This window comes from Marmota flaviventris, chromosome 13 (assembly GCF_047511675.1).
Source record: "Marmota flaviventris isolate mMarFla1 chromosome 13, mMarFla1.hap1, whole genome shotgun sequence".
NCBI lineage: Eukaryota > Metazoa > Chordata > Mammalia > Rodentia > Sciuridae > Marmota > Marmota flaviventris.
The window spans coordinates 94,782,872-94,808,405 of record NC_092510.1 but is presented as its reverse complement, the minus strand read 5'-3'; the positions used below and the strand labels follow the sequence as shown (position 1 = coordinate 94,808,405).

Genomic DNA, 25,534 nt, shown 5'->3' with positions numbered 1-25,534 from the left:
GAGAACTGTTTAACTTATTGTCCTGTAGCAGTTCTTGACTTTTTTGTTTTCTTTTTAAAGTTTTGAAGCATTACAATTTTCTGTTCTTCATATTATTTGTGTAGTAAAGTAATGTTGGCTTTGTCATGTTATGAGTAAATCCTGTAAGGAGAGAGAGAGAGAGAAGTGACATTTAATATGTGAATTGTCACGTGAGATACTTGAAACAGTAGTCACTTATTTCTTTAGGAAATTGTAAATATGTGGCAGAAGTATAGTCTGTAGAATTACCAAGTGAAGAAAACTTCCAAGCAAGAATTACCTGATTCTTGAAATGGTCTTTTTGCTTCCATGTCAAGCTTTTTCAGTTTTATTTCTTTTCTGCCTGCTTTTTTTCCCCCCAATTTTTCTTCACCTTTGTATATATCTGCTTATCTCCTTTCTTCACTCCTTTTCCTTTCTTGATTTTTTTTTTTTTTTTTTTGAGAAAAAGGAAAAAGAAAGTTTATTGCTTTGCTAGCAAAGGAGAAACACAGAGGAATCCTATCCCAAAGGCGTGATTCTGCCCATCATCAGGAAAAGCGATTTTCACTCCCTTTTCTAGTATCTTAAAAATCTCATCCAATTTTCATTGCATCAATATTTATTTTTATGAGGAGTACATCAGTGTTTACTTACACTGATTAAATCTATCTTCTAAGATACAGCCCTGAATTTTCAAATTCTGGTTATGGGGCACTTCTAATCTATTTTGCCCTATTATCTCAAACAAAATACACTTAAAACCTGAAGCTTTATACTGACCCCAAATTATATCCTCCTGTATCTCCCTTTTTCTCTCAGTAGCTCCCAGCCCTCTGTCAAGTCATCCATTTCTGAAATCTTATTTTTGACATCTCCCTCTCCTATAATTAGTTACCAAGGCCCATTAAGGTTACTTAATGAGTGTTTCTCTTGTCTTTTCCCATTTTGATTTCCTGTCATCTATCTATTCATCCATTGAACAAAAATTTGTTGAAATTCTATATGTGCTAGGATTTTCCCCTCAGCAAGAAGGAAAGACAGTTTCCATATGACATAGAGCATCGTGCCTAGCAACCCATTCTTCAGCAAACGTTTTTGTAAAAACCAAGTAAATATATTGTTAAATCATGTGAAGTTATAATTTTTAGAGTTCTAAATGGTCAAATGCTAGTAATTCAATATGTTCAACAAACATATTTCTAGAAATAATCATACCATAGAGAAAAGCAAATATCAGGCTACTTCTTAATACTGTATACCTTTTGCATATAATTTTCTTCTAATAAATAAAAAGCTTGACTTTTCTCTTTGCCTACCAGGAAACACGAAATTATCCAGAATCATATCCACAACTGCCAAGAGATGAAACAGTGGAGAATCCTCATCTCCAGAAGCACATTTTGGAATTAGCATCCATTCTGGATGTTCGAAATGTCTTCTTTGAAAATACCATAGATGACTATTAAAACCATCTTGTTGAAACAATTTTTCATTTTCCACAGATTTTAAATGGTGCAGTTTTCTAATGTGATGACAGACACATAGTGTGTTACTTAGTTTTTATTTTTTAATTTAGGACCACCATTTTAAAAGCAAACAAAAATAAAATGTTCAGACTTTTAGGGTAACTGTTTTAAAATGCAATCTTTCAAGTCTTTTAGAAAATCAATTAATCTTGTAATTTTTATGTTTTGGTTTTGATGTATGGATACTTACTCAAATAGTCACTGTTCTCACTCTGAGAAGAGTAAATCATTTATTTTTGTATAATGAGAAAAATCCAACTCCTGTACCTGGACCTTAAATGTCCAGATTTAAAAAACATATAATTATTCATAATGATGAAACTGGCCAGCATGGACTACTAAAAATCAAGATAAGAGTCCTTCCATAATATTTCTTTTCATTCCAAGTTAATAGGTAGAAAAATATATGATTTTTTGAAGCATGATTAAGACAGTTCTTGAAATCATTGAATTCTTTTAAATACTGTCAAATTTTCAGAAATGGTATAGAATTGATTTTCCTCTGAAAGCTGCGTCTTTGACTTGAGATAATATTACTTGGAATATCTGAGTACTGTGTTGTTAAGAGATTTTTTTTTTTTTTTACATATTTTGATTTCTTTGTAGTCTTTGAATGCTGGAAATGAAAGGGAAAACAGCTTTTAAACATTTCAGTCAAAAAATCAGGTTGTTCATTTCATAATACAAGTCTCCAGTTGGAATTGTATTTAAATACTTAGTTCATGAGCTCATGTTTAAAAACTGAGGGCTGTGGTTGTGGCTCAGTGACAGTTTCTAATTTCTTTGTATAGTTCAAATGTATGAAACTTTAAAGTCAGAGATACTATTATTTTTAGTGGGGTAACTGGTTGTTTATGAAAATTAAACTATAAATTGATTTTTGCATTGAAATTTTGGAAATAAGATTTGTTTAAACTCCTTGTATTTAGTTACATTATATTCATGCAAATGTTTTATTCTTATTTTAAATGGGACTCAACGTATAATGTAAAATTTTTGTGTTTTCATTCCTTTCATCCCCTCATAATTTCACCAGCACTAGCTGTGAAGGTTTTTTTCTCTTCCTTTGATTATGCAGTATTTATATTAAGAAATCTGTAAATCAAAAGACCTTCTTCCTAATTCTCTGTAAGGTTTCACAGTCTACCTCTGGCTGTCCCAGGGGAAATTAGTGATGGCTTTTCATACCTTTTTCCTATGTCCATAGGGAAGTTTTACTGTAATATTTCTAACTTGGTTTTCATTTTTGGCCAATAATTTTGGGCCTAAATTTCCCCATACCTGCTCCACTTTGCTGATTTTTCCATGTGAAGTCTTAATGTGATTGTTCTTCGGTTTAGGGACTTCAGGGTGCTTTGTTTACCTTTTTGTTCTTTCAAGCAGTATTTCAGAATGCTTGGGTAAAGTTATCTTAGAATGTGATTTATTTGGCTGGTGTGTTGTTTTTCATTTTCAGGTAGACCGCTTTCCTTTTGTTCCTGTACCTTAATATATGTCATAGAATTCCTTTCATAAGTGTTTACCTGAACCATAGCAGTAGACTGTCATGAGTTGACTGGCCTCTTGTTCCAAATCCCCTGAACTTCTATACCACTTATATTTCTACCAACACACATTTTCCTGATTCTCTAGTGTTTAAAATAATTTTCATTGTCCTGAGCCCTATCCTCACCAGCTAAGTATAAGGAATACTGGTCTGAGAACCAGGAGATCTTAGTTCTGATCCTAACTTTCCCATAACTGGCATTATGCCCTTTGACAAATGTGTTCATGTCTCTTCCTTTTACCAGTCTCCCCCATCTCCCCCATACAATGGAGGGGGTGACCCAAGGTCCTTTGCAGCTCCGTGACTCTACCATTTGGATTCTTGGTTCCAAAAATATTGATTTCCCTACCCTCACTACCAGGGAAAAATGCTTTGTTTTTAGCGCACACAGCATTCTTTTCTAGATCATATTTATTGAAACTCTGTTCAAGAAAAAACCTGGATTCCAGTTTGCTATTTTAGAGACCAGTTTGGAGAGAGACTGTCTTGAAGAAAGTAGCTGTCATGATTAGAAACCTGTCCACCTTAGGAAGCACAACAGGGATTTAGATAATGACATGGCCCTTTAAGCTAATAGTAATGTAATTCCTTACTGGTAGGCAGAGATCTAAATTGGTATGAAGGGATCTTGAATCTTTAAGGAGAGCAAAACTGCCATAGAAAATTCTAAGCTATTGTTTCATTCATGCCTTCATGAAAATTGTATATTATGCAACCAGATTTATTATACATTCCAGATTTTCTTCTGGGCCCTGGCGAAACAATATCCTTTTTCTTCATGACATTCACATTCTCAGAGAAGTCAGGCAATAAACCTAAGTAAAATTTATGTTAGCAAGTGATAAGTAGGATGAAGAAAATTTATATCATGGGAAGGGAAATCTTTTGTTTGTTTATTGAGAGAATATCTGTGTTTAAAAGAGAGACTAGGGTAAGCATCATTTGCGAATGGGGCGTCTGTACAAACACTTCATATTCTGTCTTTACTTTTTATTATGGAAGTTTTATACAAGTGATTAATGATTCCTTCTTGTGCCCTCTGCCTGGCCTCTAAGTTTTAAAGCGTTAATCAAGGAAGAAGAAATGTAGAAGGACAATCACCTAATGGGCTCAGTGTGACAATGCCAGTGAATTTTATGTTTTAATTGCTTCCCACCTATCTTTATAAAAATCTTAAGCCCTATTTATTTAATTGTAGAAGTCATAAAAATTTAAATATTGGAACCAACAGCAGAGCAAAGCAATGGGAAACAACTTCCTTTCAAATTGCACAAACTCCCTGGCGATTCTGATACAGTCTCTAGTCTCTCTTAAAAATGATCTTAACAAATTAGCATAAAATTGCAAGCAGTCCAGTTATAAACAAAACAAAATGAAGCATAATGAAATTTTCTCTTTATCTGATTTTCTTCCCCTTAACCCAGGGGTGCTTTTACCACTGAGCTATATTCCCAGTCCTTTTTGTTTGTTGGTTTTTTATTTGTTTTTTATTTGAGACAGGGTCTCCCTAAGTTACTTAGGACCTCACTAAGTTGCTGAAGCTGGCCTTGAACTTGTGATCCTCCTGTCCCAGCCTCCCAAGCCCTGGGATTACAAGCATATGCCAACCACACCCAGCTTCTTTATCTGTATATTATTTCTCAAGTTGGTAAAGCAACCATCTTCCCTGTTTTATGGAAAAGAAAGCTGAAATCCAAAAAGCTTATCTGATTATTCATAATGATAGAACTAGAGTTCTCCTAGTCTCAGCCCATCTTCCCAATAGCTCAGACTCTTTTCTATAATGAACAAGAAAGTAGTTATTAGAGATTTATATTTTGACACAAAGGGTTTTGGTACTTTTTTAAAAAAAAAAACTGTATCAGACTTGAAACCAGTGAGTTAGTCAGTCCAAACAAATTTTTGTTTATTAATTATAAAAATCAGCTATTTTATCTTTGATTTCATCCAGGATGTACTATTTGTATGTTTGTGTTTTCCTCCCTAGAAAGTGGTGCTCTCAAAATCTCTCAAAGCACAGAATTCATTGTGTCCTTTATATTTTTACCAAGCTAAACCATTTTGAGAGTTTAGAAACAAAGTGCAATCCAATTCTGATATAGGATCTGATCCACCCTTCATTTGTGGCTATTGCCATTCATTTTCTTTGTGCAATAGAATTCCCTGACACAAATTACTTGGTAATTGTGCTCAATTTAATTAAAGTAAAGGGAAAAGTGACAAATCAAATTTGTACATCAATTATGGAGCTTTATATTCTTCTCCTAGTTTAATCTCTGACCTTTGTGATTTAATAATTTTATGTCTCTGAGGAGTGGTTGGGATCCAGTTCAAAAAAATCTTGTACTCAGTTATCCATGGAGACTTGTAATCAGCCTAATCTCCAGAGAACATTCTGGACTGGAAATATAGTAAGGTGCCAAGGTCTGCAAACTTGGCCACTGACAGTAATTCAGAATCACCCACCCACCCCATGTGAGTAAAATACTTGATATGAATATGAATGCTTTTAGTCTCCTGGTGATGTTTTGGGTGTTTATGTTCTTGTGTGTTTATCTGGAAAATATAGAGTATTTACGTTGAGGGCTCTATTTTGACTTATTTATTTGAAATTCTTATTTTTTATGGCATGTGTATATTTTTGTGATGCTAAATGCAATCCCTGTGTATACTTTTTGTACATACATGTACATATCTGTAAATATATTGGTATGCAATTATGTAGTATGTGTATATTATACACCCATACCCATTGTGGGCTGAATTTATTTAAGTTCTGTGAGGACATCCTAGTGGCATTGTTCGTGCTGCTGTAATTAGGTTGTGGCTGGATCTCATTCACAAGCCTCTATTTTGAGGGGCTTGTGTTGGGATAAAATGAGCTCATTTAGAGTTGAAATTAGGATATGAAGATCTTAACAGAAAGCTGGACATGCTTAGCTTTAAAATAATCTGTAAACTTCCACTTAAGTGGATGATAAATTAATGATATGACCCTAAAAAACATACATATGTGAACTGCAACACCAGCAGGTTCCTAAGTTGGATTACTCTTTTATTTGCTTGACCATATTTATCATTACTGACTAATAAACTGTTATGTTGGGAATTCATGTAGGGGCTATGGAAAAAATTTTACTTTGTCACTTTTTTAAATAGGTAAGAAATTGCCCTTTAAGTGAGGGAAATATGTTCCTATTTGTCATTTCAATACCTGATACTAAATTTTAAATTTATATTGTTTTCATTAATATGCCTCGTTCTATATGTCTCTGTGAGGCAAAAAGTGGGGGGCATTAGCTAAGGAAGGCCTAACCTAGGTGGGTAAGAGTTCATGAGGAACAGGAGGCTGTTAATCTGTATATTTGCAGCAGCTATGATTACTTTAGTCATGTCTTGGCATTTCTGACTATAGATTTTTCTTATTGGAATTGCATTTCAAAGATGAGTATGGTCATCTGAGAAAATGCTCCCAATGAATAGAATGCCTCCAGATGTATGGCTGAGTCTCCATGAGACCACTTGTGTTCTGCAATCTGACCATATATTCACACATGAAGTAGATCTCTTAAAATTAGGTGCATAGTATGATATAAAAACTTGGGCCTTCAAGCCTCTTCCAAGGATGATAAGATTTGGGCCCATAAAATTATAGAAAATAAATGAAGTGCCAATTTGTGAATCTATGGGCTATTGCAGAGGGTCAATGTTGGCTTACTCCTATCTTCATTTGATGTGTTTATTTGCATGAATGAATGTAAGAGATGTTTAATATACACTTGAATACATTCACTGCAGAAATTAAGTAGAAGTTATTTTTGCATGAAAAAATACAACTGCAAAGCAATGTTTGACCCCATTCACATTAGATTAAAGTTAGAAATTAGTTCGGGAGTCAGTTTTACCACCCCAAAGTGTTACATTTGCCTCCTTATCGTATTTTTAATTAAACATTCCCTATTCACAACACTTTTCAATTATAGTATTAAGTTTAAAATACAATTATTATAGTCTTAAATATGAAAACATAATGATGTATTATTTCTGAGAAATCAGTGAAAATGCCCATAGACTCTAATGTTTTGCTGTTTTAGTAACCAAATAACTTTTTTGCAGTTGGAGAGTAATAGCAGAGCAAATAATACGCTACTTAAAATTCATGGAACTGTCTCAGGCTCAATGTGGACATTAATTTAAGAACAATGGCAATTAAAAAAAAAGTGCTGTAGGTAAAACTGAAATTGCAGATAGCACCTCTGACCCCACAGTTATAAAGCCAGTAACTTTTCAGTTGAGTAAGACAGAGTTGCCAAGAAACCCAGGCCCTTTCCACATTCTCCTACACTTGTACACGTCGACACTCCGTACATACAGTGGGTACCCCTTAACTTTAAAAGCAATCACAAATTAAAAAGCGATTCACTTTTCTCAAACTAGAATTTCAAGATGCAATATTATACTATGTCCTAGCTTTACTGAGTTTTGTACACAAAGACTTATTTAAACATGCCTTCTATTCTATTTAAGGGAAAATAATTGATGTGTGAATACAATTGACAGGAAGGGCATCAGGATGATACAGGAGATATGTGTTTGATCAGGTAAAGATAAATGTATCAAATTAAATATAACTAATTTGTTGGTGCCACAGAAATATTTTCTTTGGAATTCTGTAAATATGAAATATTTTCTAAAGCTAAAGATAATATTTTCCCCTTTTTGGTTTGTTATAGGGAGCCGCTTCAGAAAACACTCTTAAGTCTGAATTCAAATCAATAAGAGCTTAGCTTTATTCACCTGGCAAGGGACTGTCACCCACCTATAGAGATGATGCTCTGTGGGAGAACAGCTCTTGTAACAGGTTTTTTTAATAGAAGGCAGCAAAATGGAGTCTTATGTCTATCTATGACTGTTCTTGCTTTATAATTGTCTTACCTCATTTATCAAAATCCTATATCTCTAATCTATATTTTTTACTAATCTATAACCTATAATTTACATTCTTATTAATTGCATTCATCAGTTCACACCACAACATTCCCCACTGGTTTTATGGGACTAAATCAAATCATTGATATTCTAAGTTTCAGTTTTAACTAAGTTTACCAAGTCATAATGATATTTTTTTAAGGACCAGCAGTTTAATCTTTAGAATCGGGCTTCCTGTCTTTTTAGAGGTGTGTGCAGCGTGCATGTCTGAAAGTGAAACAGAACAGAAAGTAAAAATATTGTTTATTGTCAGGTGTCTTCAGGTGGATTTTTTGTCCGAGTTGTTTCATGGCAGTTGGAGTGGTCAAGGTAACTGGAAAGGGTCTGTGCCAGCAAGGCTCTAAGGTAGATGGATGATGGCTCCCGGCTGGAACGGCTGAGTGAGGGTCTCTCTTGGAACTGGCTGCCGGCCTGCCTTTGTTAAAGCCTGAGTCTTTTGGGACGCTTGCTGGAGAGCCTGTAAGGACTTAAGAAGTGAGGGGTTACTTATTTTAGTTAGTTTTTTATCTGGGAACCAGCAGGGGTGGTCTTTTAAATATTATAAACCTTTTATATAAGGGGTGTATAAAAGGAAGGAGGTTGACCCAGTCTTTGTTAGGCTCCACCTTTAAGGGTCTTTTTTAGAATTTAATTTATCTTTTTTATTTTTCCTAAGCTCTAAAGTCTATATATAATATAAGTCCCATTTAATTTTAAAGACTTTAGATAAATTTTGAGTTATCTTAGCTATGAAAGCTGGTACCACAGAAATATTGGACCATATTGGACCCCATGGCTATTGGGAGGCCAAACCGGGCAACTATCTCCTTAAGTGTCCACATATATCAGTAAATATTTATAACCATACTGTCTAGGTTTTTCTTCAGTGAACTTTATTTTTCATCTTTTTCCTGGTGTTTCTCTTTGTAGTCTGGTTCCTGTAAATTGGCTTACCTTTGGGTTAGGATTTACTTGAGCCTGGCACCTGGAAGAAACTTATCTTGTTAATTGAGTTAACTTAGGGATATAAAAGTTTTTTTGTAACAATTTAGTTACCTATGTGTGTTTCTTGATATAATTGTTCAATTAATAGTTTTTCCAATGTCTCTGGAATCAAGATCTTTTTGTCCAGTAGAATCTTCCATCCATTTTGGTCCTCGTCACTCTTTTAAGGTTTTTCCTAGGATTTTTTTTTCCCCGTATACATGGGGGAAGTAGGTAACAAATGGTTAGGCAGCAGCACAGGCAAAATCCATAAAGTCCCCATTGGTTTTAAAGCCATCTGTTTAGTTGTTTTGTCGGCAAAGGAGTTCCTTTTTGTCTCTGTTGTCTCTGTTCTGGTGGCCTCTGCAATGTATGATAGCCACTTTTTCTGGTAACCAGAGGGCATTTAGCAAAGCTAGTATCTCCTTCAGCATTTTTGATATCTTTCTTTCCTGAAGTTAGTAGCCTTCTCTTTTTATAGAGAGCTCCATGTACGTGAACAGTAGCAAAACCATATCTTCTGTCAGTATAGACATTAACGGTCTTTCCTTTGCCGGGTCTGAGAACTTGGGTAAGTGCAATTACTTCTGTTTTTTTGGGCAGAAGTTTTATGTCCCAGAGGTTGAGCCCAGATAATTTCATTTAAAGTAATTATAGTTGCCCCCCACACCTGATTTAATTTTGGATGTAGCTGCTGCCATCAGAGTAGAGTCTCTTATCTGGGTGTGGCCAAGGTGTGTCTATCAGGTCCGGCCAGACATTCTGGAGTGACTCCAAGATTTCCTGCAGTTGTGCAGCGGCTCAGAGGGACCATCGTCAGGAAGCTGAGGTTTTTAGGAATTTTATTCTGGGCTAGTCTAGAAGAAGGGCCTGGTATTGGGTGACACAAGCATTGGAGAGCCAGCGCTCTGGAGGGCTCCAGAGTAAGGTCTCCACAGCATGTGGGGCTATCACCTGTAAATCTTGCCCCAGTGTAAGCTTATCTCCTTCCTTAACCCGGATTGCTATGGCAGCGATGTCTCAGAGGCAGTTTGGCCATCCAGCCGCAACATAGTCTAGTCCTTTGGATAGGTATGCCACTGAACGTTTCGGTGGCCCCAAAGTCTGAGTAAAAACCCCTTTTGTTTTCCCCTGACTTCATGTACAAACAGTTGGAATGGTTTTAGAACATCTGGGAGGGCCAACGCAGGTGCAGAAACTAGGGCTTGCTTCAGTTTGTCAAATGCCTCTTGTTCTTTCTCAGTCCGAGTCAAAGAGTCCTCTTTTCTTCATGTACTAACATACAGGGGCTGAGCTGGTTTGGCAATACCCAGTGGCCCCGAGGAGCTCTCGCATCTGACACTTAGTCTTAGGGCGAGGAATCTGCATGATTGCTTTAATTCTGCCTGTGACAGAGTCCTTTTTCTAGGTTGTAGCCCAAGTAGGTGGCTGTTGAGGAGCATAATTGGGCCTTTTTTGTTGACACCTGTTACCCCAAGGTTTTTAAGAAGTCTCTAGTGGCCTGTTCACATTTAGTTATAGTTTTTGGTGGTTATCAGGAAATCATCTACATATTGTAAAAGTACAGTCTCAGGGTATTGCTGCCTGTAAGCCACAAGGTCCTAGCTTAGAGCCTCATCAAATAGAGTTATAGCATTTTTGTTTTTGTTTTTGTTTTTAAATACATGACAACAATGGAATGCATTATACTCATTATTACCCAAGTACAGCACAATTTTTCATAACTCTATATAAAGTATGTTCACGCCAAATTATGCTGTGTTGGAGAGTTTTGCCACCCCTGTGGCAACTATGTCCAAGTCAGTTATCCTGAAATCTCCCATCTCAATCTGACCATTTAGAAGTAAAAATTGGTTGGCTTGTCTTACCCAATGGCAAGCTGAAGAAGGCATCTTTGAGGTCCAGGACAGTGTATACTTGCTGAGAAGGAGGCAATGAACTGAGAAGAGTGTAGGGATTTGGTACCGAGGGATGAATGGTTTCCACTCTCATGTGGACTTTTCTCAGGTCCTGCATCAGTCGGTAGTCCTTTGTCTCAGGTTTCTGGACAGGCAGCAATGATGTGTTCTAGGCTGATTGGCAGAAGATGAGGATATCAGTTTCCTGCAACATGTAGATGTTAATGGCTATGCCTTTTTTAGCTTCCAGTCTGATAGGATACTGTCGGATCTGCACAGGGTTGGCAGTGCTGGTGAGCTGCACTATAATAGGTGGCTGGTACATGGCTAGGCCAGGAGAATTGTTTTCTGCCCCTTTTAAATCTTGTGAGGAGATCGGAAGGTGGGGTATGGGTGTCTTCTGCTAACTGCAGGTATTTTTCCCCAATGGGACAAGTATATATAATAGTTTTGGGCCCTTTAAATGACAGGTTGACTGTGCCTTTTTGGAAAGAAATGATGGCTTGCAATTTTTGCAGAAAGTTTCTGCCCAATAGTGGATAGGGGCATTTTGGCATTACAAGGAATGAGTGTGTTATTGTCCCTTCTTTCAAGTCAGTTCTCATTAGAAATTGGCCCTTCAGTTTCTGTTCCTGGGGGCTGTTGTCATTTAGGGAGTGGAGCCCTTAGGGGTTATTGTTCAGGTGCTCGAGACCTCGAGACTCTGACATAGCCATCACCAAGACTCTTGTCAACCTTTTGGTTTGTTTTTCTTGAGGGGGGGGGGGTCTCTACTATTGCAGACCCTTTGGGCTATTTCCACCAATTTTGACAGCATCTTTCCCTCAAATTGTTCCTGTCTCTGTAACTTTCTCCTAATATCTGGGGCCGATTAAGTCACAAAAGCAATATTAATAGCCCTTTTATTCTCTGGAGCTTCTGGGTCTTTTGGTGCCTGCACATGACAAGCCTCAAGAAGGCACTCCAGGAAAGCAGCCGGGGGCTCATCTGGTCCTTGAATTGTCTTGCTTACCTTTGCCAAATTGTTGGGTTTTCTAGTGGCTGCTTTGGTCTCTCTTAGTGGAGCCTGGCATTACTGGTTGGTTACCTCCTCACCTGTCCAATTGGGGTGAACTGAAAGGAAAATGAATTTCTCGTGAGGATCTTCAGAGAGTTAGCCATCAACACCGAGAGTAGTTTTTGGCTTTTCTTCTGATTTTAACAGGGAAATCACTAGTAGAAAAAGGAATATATATATATAATTATAATGGGAAGGCTTAAGCATTGAGGGGGAACTCGGCGCCTGAGGGGCAGAGGGATCCGGAGAAGGAAGATCCAGGTCCTTGGAGCTCTTTTGCAGAACCTCTTTTGGGGAGGAAGGTTTTGTTTTTCTTAGCTGTTCCTGAAAACAAAATCTTAACCATCTTGGCTCCTCTAAGAAGATTTCAATCCAAACCTGTATACAGGGTAACTGATATGGATGGCCAGGCCGCCCGGAGATGACTCTATGAGCTTGATAGGTGGTGGAGAGGTCAGTGGTCCCTTCTGGGGGCCATCTGACTTTTAAGGTTGGCCAGTCTAAATCAAAATTTTCTGAGAAAGGAAGCATTACATGATGTTACAACATATAATTAGTTGTTCTCTTTGAAAACTCTTTAAATTTAAAGTTAGACAAAAAAACATTTAAGGGATGTACAAAATGAATATGAAGTGGACTGATTTTGACCTATTATGAGACACACAACAGACAAGGCGCTATAAAAAAACCTAATTGATCTGGGGTTTTTAACCCCAGATGGGCCAGTGAGCAGCTTCTCAACACTGCCCTGGACTGGGAAATATGTGCTGCATCCAGCCTTCCCTGATGTCCCCAGACTGTGGATCCACACAAACCAAGTTTCAACTTTCAAGCTTACCTTTCCCAGGAGAACTAAGTCACAGGTGCAAATCGCGAGTGCTCTCAATACTCAGTTTGCAGGTTTGGCAGGAGCCAATGGGGAGGGGACCTCAGAGGCCTTCCCCAGGTTGTCTCCTCAGAGGTCTTCCCCAGGTTGTCTCCAGCTCACTGGGTTCTCCTGGGTGTTTCTTAGTGTTTTCCTATTTATGAGAAGAGAAATATCTCTTTCACCCCGGACGAGCCCCCAGAATATTATGGGGAGCCGCTTCCGAAAACACTCTTAGGTCTGAATTCAAATCAATGAGGGCTTAGCTTTTTCATCTGGCCAGGGATGTCACCAACCCAGAGACTGAAGCTCTGTGGGAGAACAGCTTTCATTTCAGTTTCTCAGAAATTGCTCTTGTAACAGTTTTTGTTTGTTTGTTTTTTTATAGAAGGCAGCAAAATGGAGTCTTAGGCCTATCTGTGACAGTTCTTGCTTTATCTCACTTATCAAAATCTTATATCTATAATCTATATTTTTTTTACTAATCTATAACCTATAACTTACATTCTTATTGATTGTATGTATCAGTTCACACCACAACAGATTCAGCGTAATACTGACTTGATACTTCCATTTTGAAATTGTCACTTAATCACTAATTGAAGCACCATTTCTTAATTTTAAAATCATTCTATTGCTTTCTTTGTGGTTTTAAAAATTATTTTAAAAGTAGACTAGGCAGTGTGATTTTCTGAAACATTTGAATGGTAGATTCAGAGTTTTTTCATGAATATGTATATTACATTACACACTACAGATTCACTGAGTCAAGTCTAAATTTGGTCCTAGACAGACTATAAAGAGGGAGTGTTTTTCCTGTTTTAGTGGACAATTTCAGTCTATATCCTAAGACAATCATCTTTTCAGGTATAATATTGTTTAAAATGAAACATGGGTAACTTCAGGTTTCAGATTTTTGCTCTTCTCACAGGCTTATGGAGTGAACATTAATAGGCTGGGTTATTATATCACTTTCCCAGTGAGGGTAGAAACTATGGTTAGCCTTCTTACAGGTAGGCAGTGAAAGGTATTTACATGTTATATTTATCACTAATATTATTTTATCATCTGAAACTTGAGAATGTCCACTTGTCCCTGATTCAAAATTGAAGGTTTTTTTGTTTTGTTTTGTTTGGTACTAGGGATTAAACCCAGGGGCACTTTACCACTGAGCCCTCTTTATTTTGAGACAGAGTCTTGCTAAGTTGCTGGGGCTGGCCTTAAATTTTGATCCTGCCTCAGCCTTCTGAGTCGCTGGCATTACAGGTATAAACATTATATCATAAATTGAATCATAAATTTTCTTTAAACACCAAATGAATATAAATAAACATTGTAAAATCTGAAATGATTTATGATAATCCCCAAGTATTTCTTAATCACAGAAATAACCACAGTATTTTTTCAAAAATTTATTCCCACCTTCCTGCATATGCTATTGATTTTTTTTTTCTAAATTTAACATACCCAGTGTGATATGTTAAAAATCTGCAGGAAAACTGTGCTTTTAGTGTTGTAGTGCAATAAGAATTTTTATTCCTGTTTCCTGAAGGATTCTCTTATTATATCATTAAAGTTACCTTCTAATAGTTCAGTAATATAATTTAGAACTTGATTTTCATGACTTTTTAGTTGTCTGGATGCATTCCTTTTACCACATAGACCCTACCACTAGCTTTCCAATTTTTTATTTTTAATAAACCTTGCTATTCAACTATCAAAGTGTCTTATGTTTTTCAGGATTCTTCCAGTTGAGGTAGTAGAGCTTAGATAATAAGAAACACAGATACAATGTCCTTACATTTTCATAGTAGAGCTTATTAGTGAAGGAATTTGTCCAACTAGGGTATCTTTATTTGTATAGCACCAGTATAAATAGGACTTGCATTCATCATTAAACCAGATTAAACAGTTATAGTTTTTTTTAGTTTGCTGTAAAGAATATTATAATTTCAGGCCACTTATTTTCTATGAGCAGTTCCCATTGTAAAATTAAGTATCCTTTTTCTTTATTCAAAGCATTACTAAAGGTTAATTTAACCAAGTAGGAGAACAAGTTTTGTTTTTGTTTTCACAGAAAATAATGGTGAACCTATTGTCTACACTTTGAATATTAGGCAGAAATGCACTTGTTTAAATCATAGCAGAAATTACATTTGGAGGATATACTTAACTTGATTTTCTAGTGGTGTGAAATACTTTTTAAAAAATTGTGCTTGTCTGTAACTGAAATGTTATAGAATTGTAACACTATAAGGATTAGAGTTATATTAGCTCTCCTCAAGAGATTGAAGCACAATAATTGTCACGTAACAAACTTTATCCAAGTGCTGCTAATCTTATCGTGCAAATAATCAAGCTATTTGGTTGCCTATCTAGCTATTCACTGTAGTCCTTAAGAGTTAGTCTTGTTGTTCATTTGTATTAAAATTTGGGTATTGTAGGTTAATACTCTAGAACAAAATCCATCAACTCAGCTCTGTTAGAGGCTAATTGTTTGGATTCATTAGTTTTTAATGTGTGTTATTAGTAGAGTACATTTTGAAGGGGCTATTCACCAATGACTAAGGGGGAAATTATATTGTCAATATCATTTGACTTAAACATTTGTGGTGTTGTCAAGTCTTGTCTGATGGTGTTTCTAAATTGTTTAAGCCATATGTTCTCTGTAAACAAGGATTTTTGTTTTGTTTTGTTCATTTCCAGCAGCCTTTTTCTGCTTTGTCTGTTACAGTTAATACTTCATAGATTTTAGAAATTGAGAAGTTCTTAAAGCATTTGATTTTCTTGAGTTCACTTTTGGCTCTTGTATGATATGTGATTTGTCTAAAAGATAGCAAGCCTTTCACTACTTTACTAAATGAATTTCAAGTAAACACTGTGATTCTGCAGAGCAGATTCCATAGGCTTTCCCATGTTTTTTCCTTTCATACAGTGTCTACCACTTGGAGGGAGGGCACTTAAATATTAGAGGATGGAAAGTTAAACATTGTTGTTTTTATGTTTTATTAAATAACAGAATTACAGAGTATTTGATTTTTGTTGTCAGTGTATTAAAGAAATTTTTGCATTGATAAATGTTCTTTAGGAATGTGACTACATTCATCAGGTGTGAACTCTTGTAAATGAATTTTGTATCTTGAATCCACGTATATATTAAGTGTATCATCAATATAAAAATAAACATTATTTGCTTAAAGTTTTGTGTACTTCTTCAGTTTTGTTGATTATTTAAGTGCTAAACTGTTAGGGTTGCTTCTTTCAGATGACTCCTCAGATGCTTTGAACTGTCTTAGGGTGTGGATTCCGTGCTTATTTTAGTTTGTTGTTATCTTCTGCATCCTAATTTTTATTTTTCTGAGGCCTTTTCCTGGTGGTCAGAACTGGGACGAGGGCAAGGGTATTTAATTTTTTTTTTTTTTTTTTTTTTTTTTTTTGAGCCAGGTGATTGGCACATACCTGTAATTCCAGGGAGGGCTGAGACAGGATTGCAGGTTGGGAGGCAGCCTCAGCAATTTAGGAGGCTGTAATCAATTAGTGAGACCCTGCCTCAAAATAAATTTTTAAAATGTGCTGGGGATGTAGTTTCGTGGTAAACTACCCTTGGGTTCAAACCCCTGTTCCAGAAATCAATCCATCGATCAATTAATCAATCTGTTGGAACTTGCACTGGTGTTGGGTCTGGGCCAGGACCAAAGTTCCTTAAACGTGCAGCGTCTAACTCGGCTTTGAGGAATCTGGAGACCTGCCTTAGGGTACTAAATTCGTAGTGACTTTCAACAAGGCAGTTTTTATGCTTTGGGCTTTTATCCTCTGTTATATAAAGAGGCAGCCCATTGGTGAATAGTCACCGCCCTGTAAATAACAAGCCGTATATCAGTGATGCACACTAGGGGAAGGTTCTGAAACCTTTCGGTTGTACATCCTGTGTGTGCTGGGTTGTGACATAAAACGTACAATCGACGGGATGTCGAGACGCTAAAGTTAGAAGAAGGGTCACAAAGCGCAAGGCGCAGTTTTAGTTTTTGCGGGCACAGGTTTTCCAGACTGCCTACTTGCGGCTGCATAGGGGGTTAGCGGGACCGGGGCGCAGACTGGCGCCCGGCCGCGCCGCGTGGCCAACTCCGGGGGGTCTGTCCAGCAGGGCCCGTGGCACCGACTGCACGGGGCTCCTCCCACTTAGCCCTCTCCGCACCATCCATTTAAAGAAAAGAAAAACAGCGACCGGCCTAAGCGAGCCGGTCAACAAGTGCGGGTCTGGAGTCTCGCTGACGTGGCTAGTGCGCATCAGGGAGCCCGTCCGTGCCCTCCGACCGTTCTGGCCAACAGCCGGCGACGGCTTCGCAAGGCCGCGGAGGCGAGCACTGGCGCATGCGCGCGGCAAGCCAACCCCCACGCAGCACTTCCGGCGCGCTGGGGGACGTGCGGTTCCGGGTCGCTGCTCGGCTCACCGGCCGGTGGTGGGGGCTGGTGACGCGAGCGGTCGCTCACGAGAGGCCCCGGAGGCGGGGCTCTGCCAGATGCCCAAAGAGCGGCAGGTGCGCGGGCCGGGGCCCCGGGGACGCGAGCAGCCCCCATTCTCCCGGTGGCCTTGGTGTCCTCAAAGCGGCCTTGCCGGGGTTTCCCGGGACCCAAGCCGGGGGGCGGTGCCAGGTGCTGTAAGGGGCAGGGTGGGAGCGGAGGCGGGCTGCCCCGGCCTGGGAGTCCGGCGTCTAGGGTTCCGGGATTCCTCCCTGCGCGACCGAGATGAGCCAGCGCTCCCTGGGGCCGAGTTTCCCCGCTGTCAAATGGAAGAGGTGTTGGTTCCTTCCCTTTGACAGTCAAGCAAGGGCGTGGCCGGAGGGGGACTGAGGGAGTGGGAGCCAAACTGCCGTGGCTGGTACCTCCAGACGTCAGTAAAGGTCCTACCTGTCTTTTACTCAACTTTGCCGTTCTTTTGCTCAGAAACTGCCTCAGTACGAATCCTGCCCAGGGTCTGGCCAGGTAAACAGTGTCTGTTTCAGCGTCAGCTGAGAAATAAATGCCGGCCCTGGGAAACCTTAATCTCATCAAGTTGTTTTGCCTAGGGCCCCCAAGGAGCAGAGAATTTAAGCATATGTTTTGCGGTGAGCAGTTCCGTCCTTTGTAACTGTGAGTGAAACTCTAGGCAAATCACAATTCATAGGGACACAGGTGAGGGATGGCAGTCCACTGAGTGTTGAGGTAGTGACAAGTTTTCTTCCCCCACTTAATCTTCCCTTCCTCTCTTCTGCATTTCTCTCCCCACCCTCATCTCCACCCACCATTTTGGTCTTCTATTTGGAATATCCAGCCCACTTTAGGTTTGTCTTCATGCAGGACAGAATGCATCGACCTCCAGGCCGTTTTAAATCTCGTAGATAAGCCAGGTGAGTAAGTGATTTACAGACATTTAAGGTGAAGTTTTTGAGGAATTTTTACAGACTTGATGATCTGAAGTGGTAAGAAGTCTTTTGAAGATCTTAGAGCAGAGTTTAGGTATCCTCCAAAAAACATGGAAAGTTAAGGCTGAAATCTGAATGTTAATATTTTATACACCATTGGGGGATATTTTTGTATCTCATGTTAAATATCGTGTCAGGTACACTGAAAAAGAAAAGAGATTGTGTGGGGTTTGGGAGTGCATGCCTTTAATCCTGCGGCCCAGAAGACTGAGAAAGGATTATCTCAAGTTCCAGGCCAGCCTCATCAATTTAGTGAGACCCTGTCTCAAAATAAAAAATAAAAAGAACTGGAGATGAAGCTCAGTGGTAAAGTGCCCCTGGGTTAGATACCCTGGGCGGGGGTGGGGAGTGGGAATTAAGATTTGAGGTAATTTTATCATACTTAAAGAAAACCCAATAGTATTTCCAGGAAAAGTTAAAGGCTATCAGATACCTGATATGTGGTTTTCTGGCTTGCCTGATTTTTTTCTAGGTTATGATTTTTTTTTCTAGAAAAAGCTGATTGCAAACCTGGAACATTAGAATATTATCTAATATTACCTAGAATTTCCTCATATTGAGTTACATGTTTGTGCCATCAACTTCAAAAGGGGAAAAAGCACTCACCACTGATTAAACTTATTGAGACAAGGATTCAAAATCATTAATTTATGATTTTGTGATGTTAACCTGTCAAATTTTACTGTGTCATAGGCCACTGCCAACATGGTATAATTAAAAAAAAAAAAAAAAGGTTAGAAAGGTTGAGGCTTTTAAGTCAGGTTCTGTGTTCAAATACCAGCCCTGTCGGCCTTTGGCAGGTTCCTTCACCTCTTTGAAACTGGATTTCCTTATCAGCATGTCAAGCACCTGAGTGATTTTTAAATGTTTAGTAATTGTGTTCTACTAAGTATACATTTAAGTTTTGAAACTTAATTTTGAAACCTGAAGCTTAACGTAACTCAAATGTGAAATCTTTCCTATGTTTGACTTATAGATATCTCTTTCATCTGATTTGTAGATACTGTGTTGCCATATGCCTTTGACCCACATTTAAGTTGGAATGCAGATAGTTTGGATGTCTGAAACTTTTTAGGCACCTTTGTCTGAATCCTGGTTATTGAAAACTATTGTGGTAGTTCAAGAACTGGTCATCTGTGCAGGATAGCCACATAGCAAAAATGTTTGCAAAACTAAAGAAGAAAATTGCAGAAGAGACTGCTGTCACTCAGAGGCCAGGAGGTGCTACAAGGATCCCACGGTCAGTGAGCAAGGAATCAGTAGCCTCTATGGGAGCTGACTCAGGAGATGACTTTGTAAGTATCTTCTCTAGCTTTGAATATTTGGTGCAGTATCAAATTTTTTAAATTTTTTTAAATTTTTGGTACTGGGGATTTAACTCATTAAAGGGGCGCTTTACCATTGAGCTACATCCCTAGTCCTTTTTACTTTTATTTTTATTTCACGACAAGGTCTTGCTAAGTTGCTGAGGGTCTCCTTAAGTTGTTGAGGCTGGTCTCAAACTTCCAATCCTCCTGCCTCAGCCTCCTGAGTTGTTGGTATTATAAGCATACACCCCCATGCCTGGCTTCAAAACAGTTTAAAAATAATGTTGCACTGAATCCTTCCAACATGTATTTTTTTATTGCATGATTCATCTATTTTGTAGTTTATAGCTGTTTAAGAACCTGATTATATATCTGGTTCTGTACTTAAGATACCTTTTTATTAGTGTTGGTTTGTTGATATTAAGGTAGCTTTCTTTTTTCTTATTTTTCAGTGAATCCCTTTCCATATTCTGTACATTGTCCTCTTGTACTGCTTTTCTATCTGTATAGTTTGTGCATCTTCTTTTACATGCGGTCTGTCAAAATGTCTGAGCCTGTTTTCTATGCAGGCATATATATACTTTGTCATTGTTGCTTTAACAAGGCCTGCAAATTATGCCATAGTGCACTATTTTATTGGGAATATTTATGGAAAGATGGCACTTATGAATATAGTATGTCATGTTGTTTGTAAAGTGTCTTTGGTTTAATAAGATTTTTAAAAATGAGGATGCTGTTATATTCGAGAAATATGCTGAGGATCAAAATGTTATGTTTGACATTTGACAGGATCCTTGTAAGTTATATGACTTTAAAAAGGATTTTATAGGGGCTGGGGTTGTGGCTCAGTGGTAGAGCGCTTGCCTAGCATGTGTGAGGCACTGGGTTTGATTCTCAGCACTACATAAAAATAAATAAAGGACCATCAACAACTAATAAAATATTTTTTTAAAAAGTATTTTTAATGCTTGATATATATATAAAAGGATGTATACAGTGTACATATAAAGCATAAAGCAGGTTGGATCCCTAGCACCACAAAGAAAAGATAAAGCATAATGTGTATGTGAAGTATGAAGCAAGTAAATCTGTCACCCATCCAAAGAAATAGAACATTATCAGTATTTACATGCTACTCTCCATTTCCCATAACCACTACATTTTGTTTTTAATTCCCATACTAATTAATATATCGTAACAGATACATATGTATTCATAAACAATTTTGTGTTTGTGTGGTCCTGGGGACTGAACCCAGGAGTGCTCTATCACTGAGCTATATCCCTAGCCCCTCCTTTTTATTTTTTCAAGACAGTGTTGCTAAGTTGTCGAGGCTTGTCTCAAACTTGTGATCCTCTTGTCTCAGCCTTCCAAATCACTGGAATTTCAGGCATCCACCACCATGACTATAGTTTATTACTTAATACTGCTTATTTTTGAACTTTTTAAAGATGGTATACCATAGTCTTCTTGGACTTACTTTTTATTTAGCTCAACATATTTCCAAAATGCATCTGTGTGGCTTGAAGCTGTGGTTCATTTGTTTTTACTGCTATTTATTTTATAAGATTATTGCATTTGAAAAGGTCACAGTTTATTTCTATCTTCTCCCAGTGGTAGACATTTGTGTTGTTTCTATGGTCAGATGACTCTTCCTTCGTTCTTCCACTGCCTGAATCCCTGGTCGGATTACATGACAGAAGCTATTAGGTTATTGCAGTAGAGCAATAAGATTACCTGATAAGAATGTTATTCACCCCTGTATTTAACATTAAATGTAAGTGAAAATTTGATTACCAGGATAAATGATATAGGTTTTGCTGGTTTGTTTTACAGTGCTGGGGATTGAACTCAGGACCTTGCACATGCTAGGCAGATTCTTCTACCTCTGTGCTACCTCTCCAGCTCTCTGAAAAATGTGGTTTAAATGCTGAGTTCACAGCAGAAGGACCTGCTTTCCCCTCATTCTGACATACTAAATCAAATCTCTCATCTAGAATGTGTTCCAGACATAGAAACTGACCTGAATGCAAGGAATACTTTGCTTTGAGACTTTTCGAGTAATCTTTTTGAACTTAATTACATGTATAGTGTCATCCTCACTCCCTGTATCCACACCTTTATATCCAACTGCATTTATTTCTCCAAACAGATGCCTTCCATATGGTATCTGACATTCTAAATGAACAATTGAAATTGATAATTCCATCTCCATCCTACCAACTCACCAAGAGGAGGCCCTGAATGCTTTTTAGAGTCTTTTCTCCTTTCACTTCTTGGTATCTAATCAGTCAAATATTTTGTTTTCCATTTTCCAAATATCTCTCAAATTTAACCTCTCTATGCATGATTTTCTTTCTTGGGGAAACATGGCAGCCTCCAATAGCTCCAAAAATGATCTTTCTAAAAGCTGATCTGTTCATATCTCTTGATGCTTAAAACTTGGTGGCTTCCTTATTTTCAGGATGAAGTGCCAATTCATTATCATTATTCCATATGGTATCTGACATTTTCAGATGGTATCAATTATTGTCTTTAAATGATAAACTGCCAGGACTGGAGTTGTGGCTCAGAGGTAGAACACTCACCTAGCATGCGTGAAGCACTGGGTTCGATTCTCAGCACCTCACAAAAGTAAAATAAAGATATTGTGTCCACCTATAACTAGAAAATAAACATATTTTAAAAAATGATAAACTGCCATGTTTTTTCACAGCTAACCAACCCAACTTCATCTCACTCAACTTTCTTACACCCCATGCTGGAGCCATACTGAATCTATTGAGCTTCCTGGAATGGCTCACATTACTTTCTGCCTACCAGTGTTTGCCTATACTGTTCACTCCTTCTGGAAAGTCTTCTATCTCCCCTTTCACTCTTGGATTCCTCTGACAGATTCTGCAGCCTTCAAGACTTAGCTCACATATTACTCATGGAAGCCTCCTCAACCCTGCCCTCTCTTACCCCGACCCCTCACCCTTCTGGGTGAGTTTGGTGCCTCACCTTCTGCTTACCTCTGTGGTAGTACCTGTTATACTACATTAGTAGTAACAATTTGGTTGTTGGTCTCTGCTGCTAAAACTGGGAGCTTCATGAGAAGCAATAAAGTGAAGCTCTTAGGAACTCAGGTCAGATATAGAGTCAGACCTGAATGTGGTTCCTACTATATCATCATTGCGTGACTGTGGACAAATTACTTAATTTTTCTATACTGTACTTTCCACATCTGTAAAATAGAGAAAGGTCCCAGTGACTTGGGAAGTTGAAGCAGGAGAATCAAAAGTTTAAGGCCAGCCTCAGCGATTTGGCAAGGCCCTGTCTCAAAATAAAATTTTCAAAAAGGAGCTGGGGATGTAGCTTGATGGTAGAGAGTGCCCCTGACTTCAATCCCTGATACCACAAAAAAAAAAAGTTGGGGGATAATACCTGTGTCTGTCTTTATTAAAGTATTATGTCAGGGGTTCCACAATCACCCCAAGTTCCATTATTCAGTAGAAGTACTCACAGAACTCAATGGTGTAGTTTCTTGCAGTGAAAGGATGGAAAGCACAATCAGCAGAGGGTGAAGGTGCATGGGGAAGAGTTGGGGGCCAAGCACAGCTCCAACTGCTGTGAAGTACAGAGGATAGGCTTAATTCCCCGTGCAGTGACTTATGACAATGAGGTAAAATGGCTGGTAGGGAAGCTCATTAGAGACCTACTGTCCAGGGTTTTTACTAGATGCTGGTGGTGTAGACATCTCCCTAACATGTACCAAAATCCAAGACTCCAGAAGGAAAGGCGTTTGGCAGAAACTGTGTTTATGCACAAATAGTTTGAACACAATCATTCACTCTTATCAGGAATTATGGGAATGTTACCAAAGTACAAGTCCTCAGTTGCCTCAATGGGCCAACTTTACAAGAAGATATTTTTAATGATAGCAGTCTCAGGTCTTGTTAACTTTTTTTTTCATAGTGTATAAAGCACTTAGCATAGTACCCCGCTCTTGGTAAGTGTTTCCCCGTTGCTACTGCTGCTGTCTTAGGAAGAGCCTGTCTCACCACAGTTCCTAATGCTTGGCATGATGCTGAGGCCTAGTAAGTCTCACTAGCAGTAATAATCAATAATTTCTTACATTGCTAATTTTATTGTCTAAATGTTTATGTCCCTCCACAGTTAACAATGGGATGGTACCAAGTGGTGAGGCTTTTGAGAGATGATTAGTTTGTTAATTTTTATAAGAGAACTTTTATAAGTGCTCTTATAAAAGAGGGCCCAGAGTGCTGCCTGTCCCCTTCCACCATGTGAGAACGTAGCTACGTGGTGCTATCTATGAACCAGAAAGTGGGCACTACCCAGACTCTGAACCTGCCAGAACCTTTACCTTGGACTTCTCAGAGTCTAAAACTATGAGCAATAAATTTCTGTGGCTTATACAGTGCCCACTTTATGGTATTTTCTTTTCTTTTTTTTTTTAAAGAGAGAAAATTTTTTAATATTTATTTTTTTAGTTTTCGGCAGACACAACATCTTTGTATGTGGTGCTGAGGATCGTACCCGGGCCGCACACATGCCAGGCGAGCGCACTACAGCTTGAGCCACATCCCCAGCCCTATAGTATTTTCTTATAGCAGCCTGAACAGACCAAGACACTAGTATCAGGTGACATACTTAAAACTGACTATATGCCATGCTCTGTTTCACAAATTTGTCAAGTGTTAGTTTATTTAATCCTCTCTCAGCTCAGCAAGGTAGACCATATTTGTTATTATAGTTTACAGAATGCCTGCAGGCATTCTGCAGGAAGGATGTACCCCGTAAACAATAGTTTACAGGAATGGAACACATAAGGAAGTTGAATAATTAGCTGGAGTTCTTCCAGCATTAAGTGGTAAAGCAGGGACTTTAAACCTGGTCTTTTGACTCTAGAGATTCTTCTTACCAGTCTTCAGTACTCACGCTCAGTAAATAGTAGATGAGCAAGTGACTGATAAATAAATATTTAAAGTGAATTATGAATTGTTCAACCATCTTTTAGAATATTTTGGGGATAAAATGAGAAATGTGATTAAAGACTGAGTATTATTGTAAGTTTTATTAAGTATGGTAGTGGTATTATGGCTATCAAAAGGTCCTCATTTTTTAGAAATATTTATCAATATATTTAGGATGAAATGTCATAATGCCTGTTTTTTTAAGTAGTTCAGGAAATAAGAATATGAGAAAACATGGACCATTGTTAAAATAAACCATTCTCCCAGCTTTTCTTTCTTTTCAAAACTTTTATAATAAAAAGTAAAAAGACTAGTAATAAGAATTAAAAAAGACTAGGAAAACAACCATCCAGGCATCCCACTCCTCAGTATTTATCCAAAAGAACTAAAATGAGTATACCATAGAGATATATGCCTGTGCACATCAGTGTTTATAGCAGCACAATTCACAATAGCCAAATTATGGAACCAGCTCAAATACCAGCTCAGATAAATGCATAAAGAAAATGTAGCATAGGGGCTGGGGATGTGGCTCAAGTGGTAGCGCACTCGCATGGTATGCGTGCGACCCGGGTTCGATCCTCAGCACCACATACAAACAAAGATGTTGTGTCCGCCGATAACTAAAAATAAAATATTAAAAAAAAGAAAAAAGAAAAAAGAAAATGTAGCATATATACACAATGAAATAGGGTTTTTTCCCCCTAAAATGGAGTTTTAATCACATAATGGCATTTGCTGGTAGATGGATGGAACTGGAAAACGTCATGCTAAGTGAAATAAGCCAGACTCAGAAACTCAAGGGGTCAAATGTTTTCTCTCATATGAAAAAGCTAGACCAAAATAAGTGGGGAAAGTGTGTTTTGTTTTCACGAAAATAAGAGGGAGATCAGTGAAGTAGAGAAGGAGATTGAGGGGAGGGATGGGAAATGGAGGACCTAC

At 38.1% G+C, this 25,534-nt stretch overlaps 2 protein-coding genes across 12 annotated transcripts in view; both read left to right on the top strand.

Annotated features, from left to right (window-relative positions):
* Nucleotides 1–16,046, top strand: part of Scai (suppressor of cancer cell invasion) — a 168,044-nt gene extending 151,998 nt beyond the window's left edge. For 5 of the 6 annotated variants that reach the window (XM_027945583.2, XM_071600953.1, XM_071600952.1 and 2 more), the window contains one exon: nucleotides 1,323–16,046. In XM_027945583.2, coding sequence (XP_027801384.2) covers nucleotides 1,323–1,469 — 147 coding nt within the window. In that variant the 3' untranslated portion in view covers nucleotides 1,470–16,046. Of the gene's footprint in view, nucleotides 1–1,297 lie in introns of all 6 variants that reach the window. The other variant, XM_071600950.1, reaches the window with a different exon arrangement.
* A 1,220-nt stretch (nucleotides 16,047–17,266) lies between these two features.
* The window catches only part of Golga1 (golgin A1), a 61,083-nt gene continuing 52,815 nt past the window's right edge, over nucleotides 17,267–25,534 (top strand). For 5 of the 6 annotated variants that reach the window (XR_011704160.1, XM_071600947.1, XM_071600949.1 and 2 more), the window contains exons 1-3: nucleotides 17,267–17,385; nucleotides 18,159–18,234; nucleotides 19,310–19,604. Coding sequence is in view for 5 of the 6 variants with exons in the window: in XM_071600947.1 (XP_071457048.1) it covers nucleotides 19,470–19,604 (135 nt within the window). In the remaining variant the exon portion in view is untranslated. The remainder of the gene's footprint in view (nucleotides 17,386–18,158; nucleotides 18,235–19,309; nucleotides 19,605–25,534) is intronic. The other variant, XM_071600945.1, reaches the window with a different exon arrangement.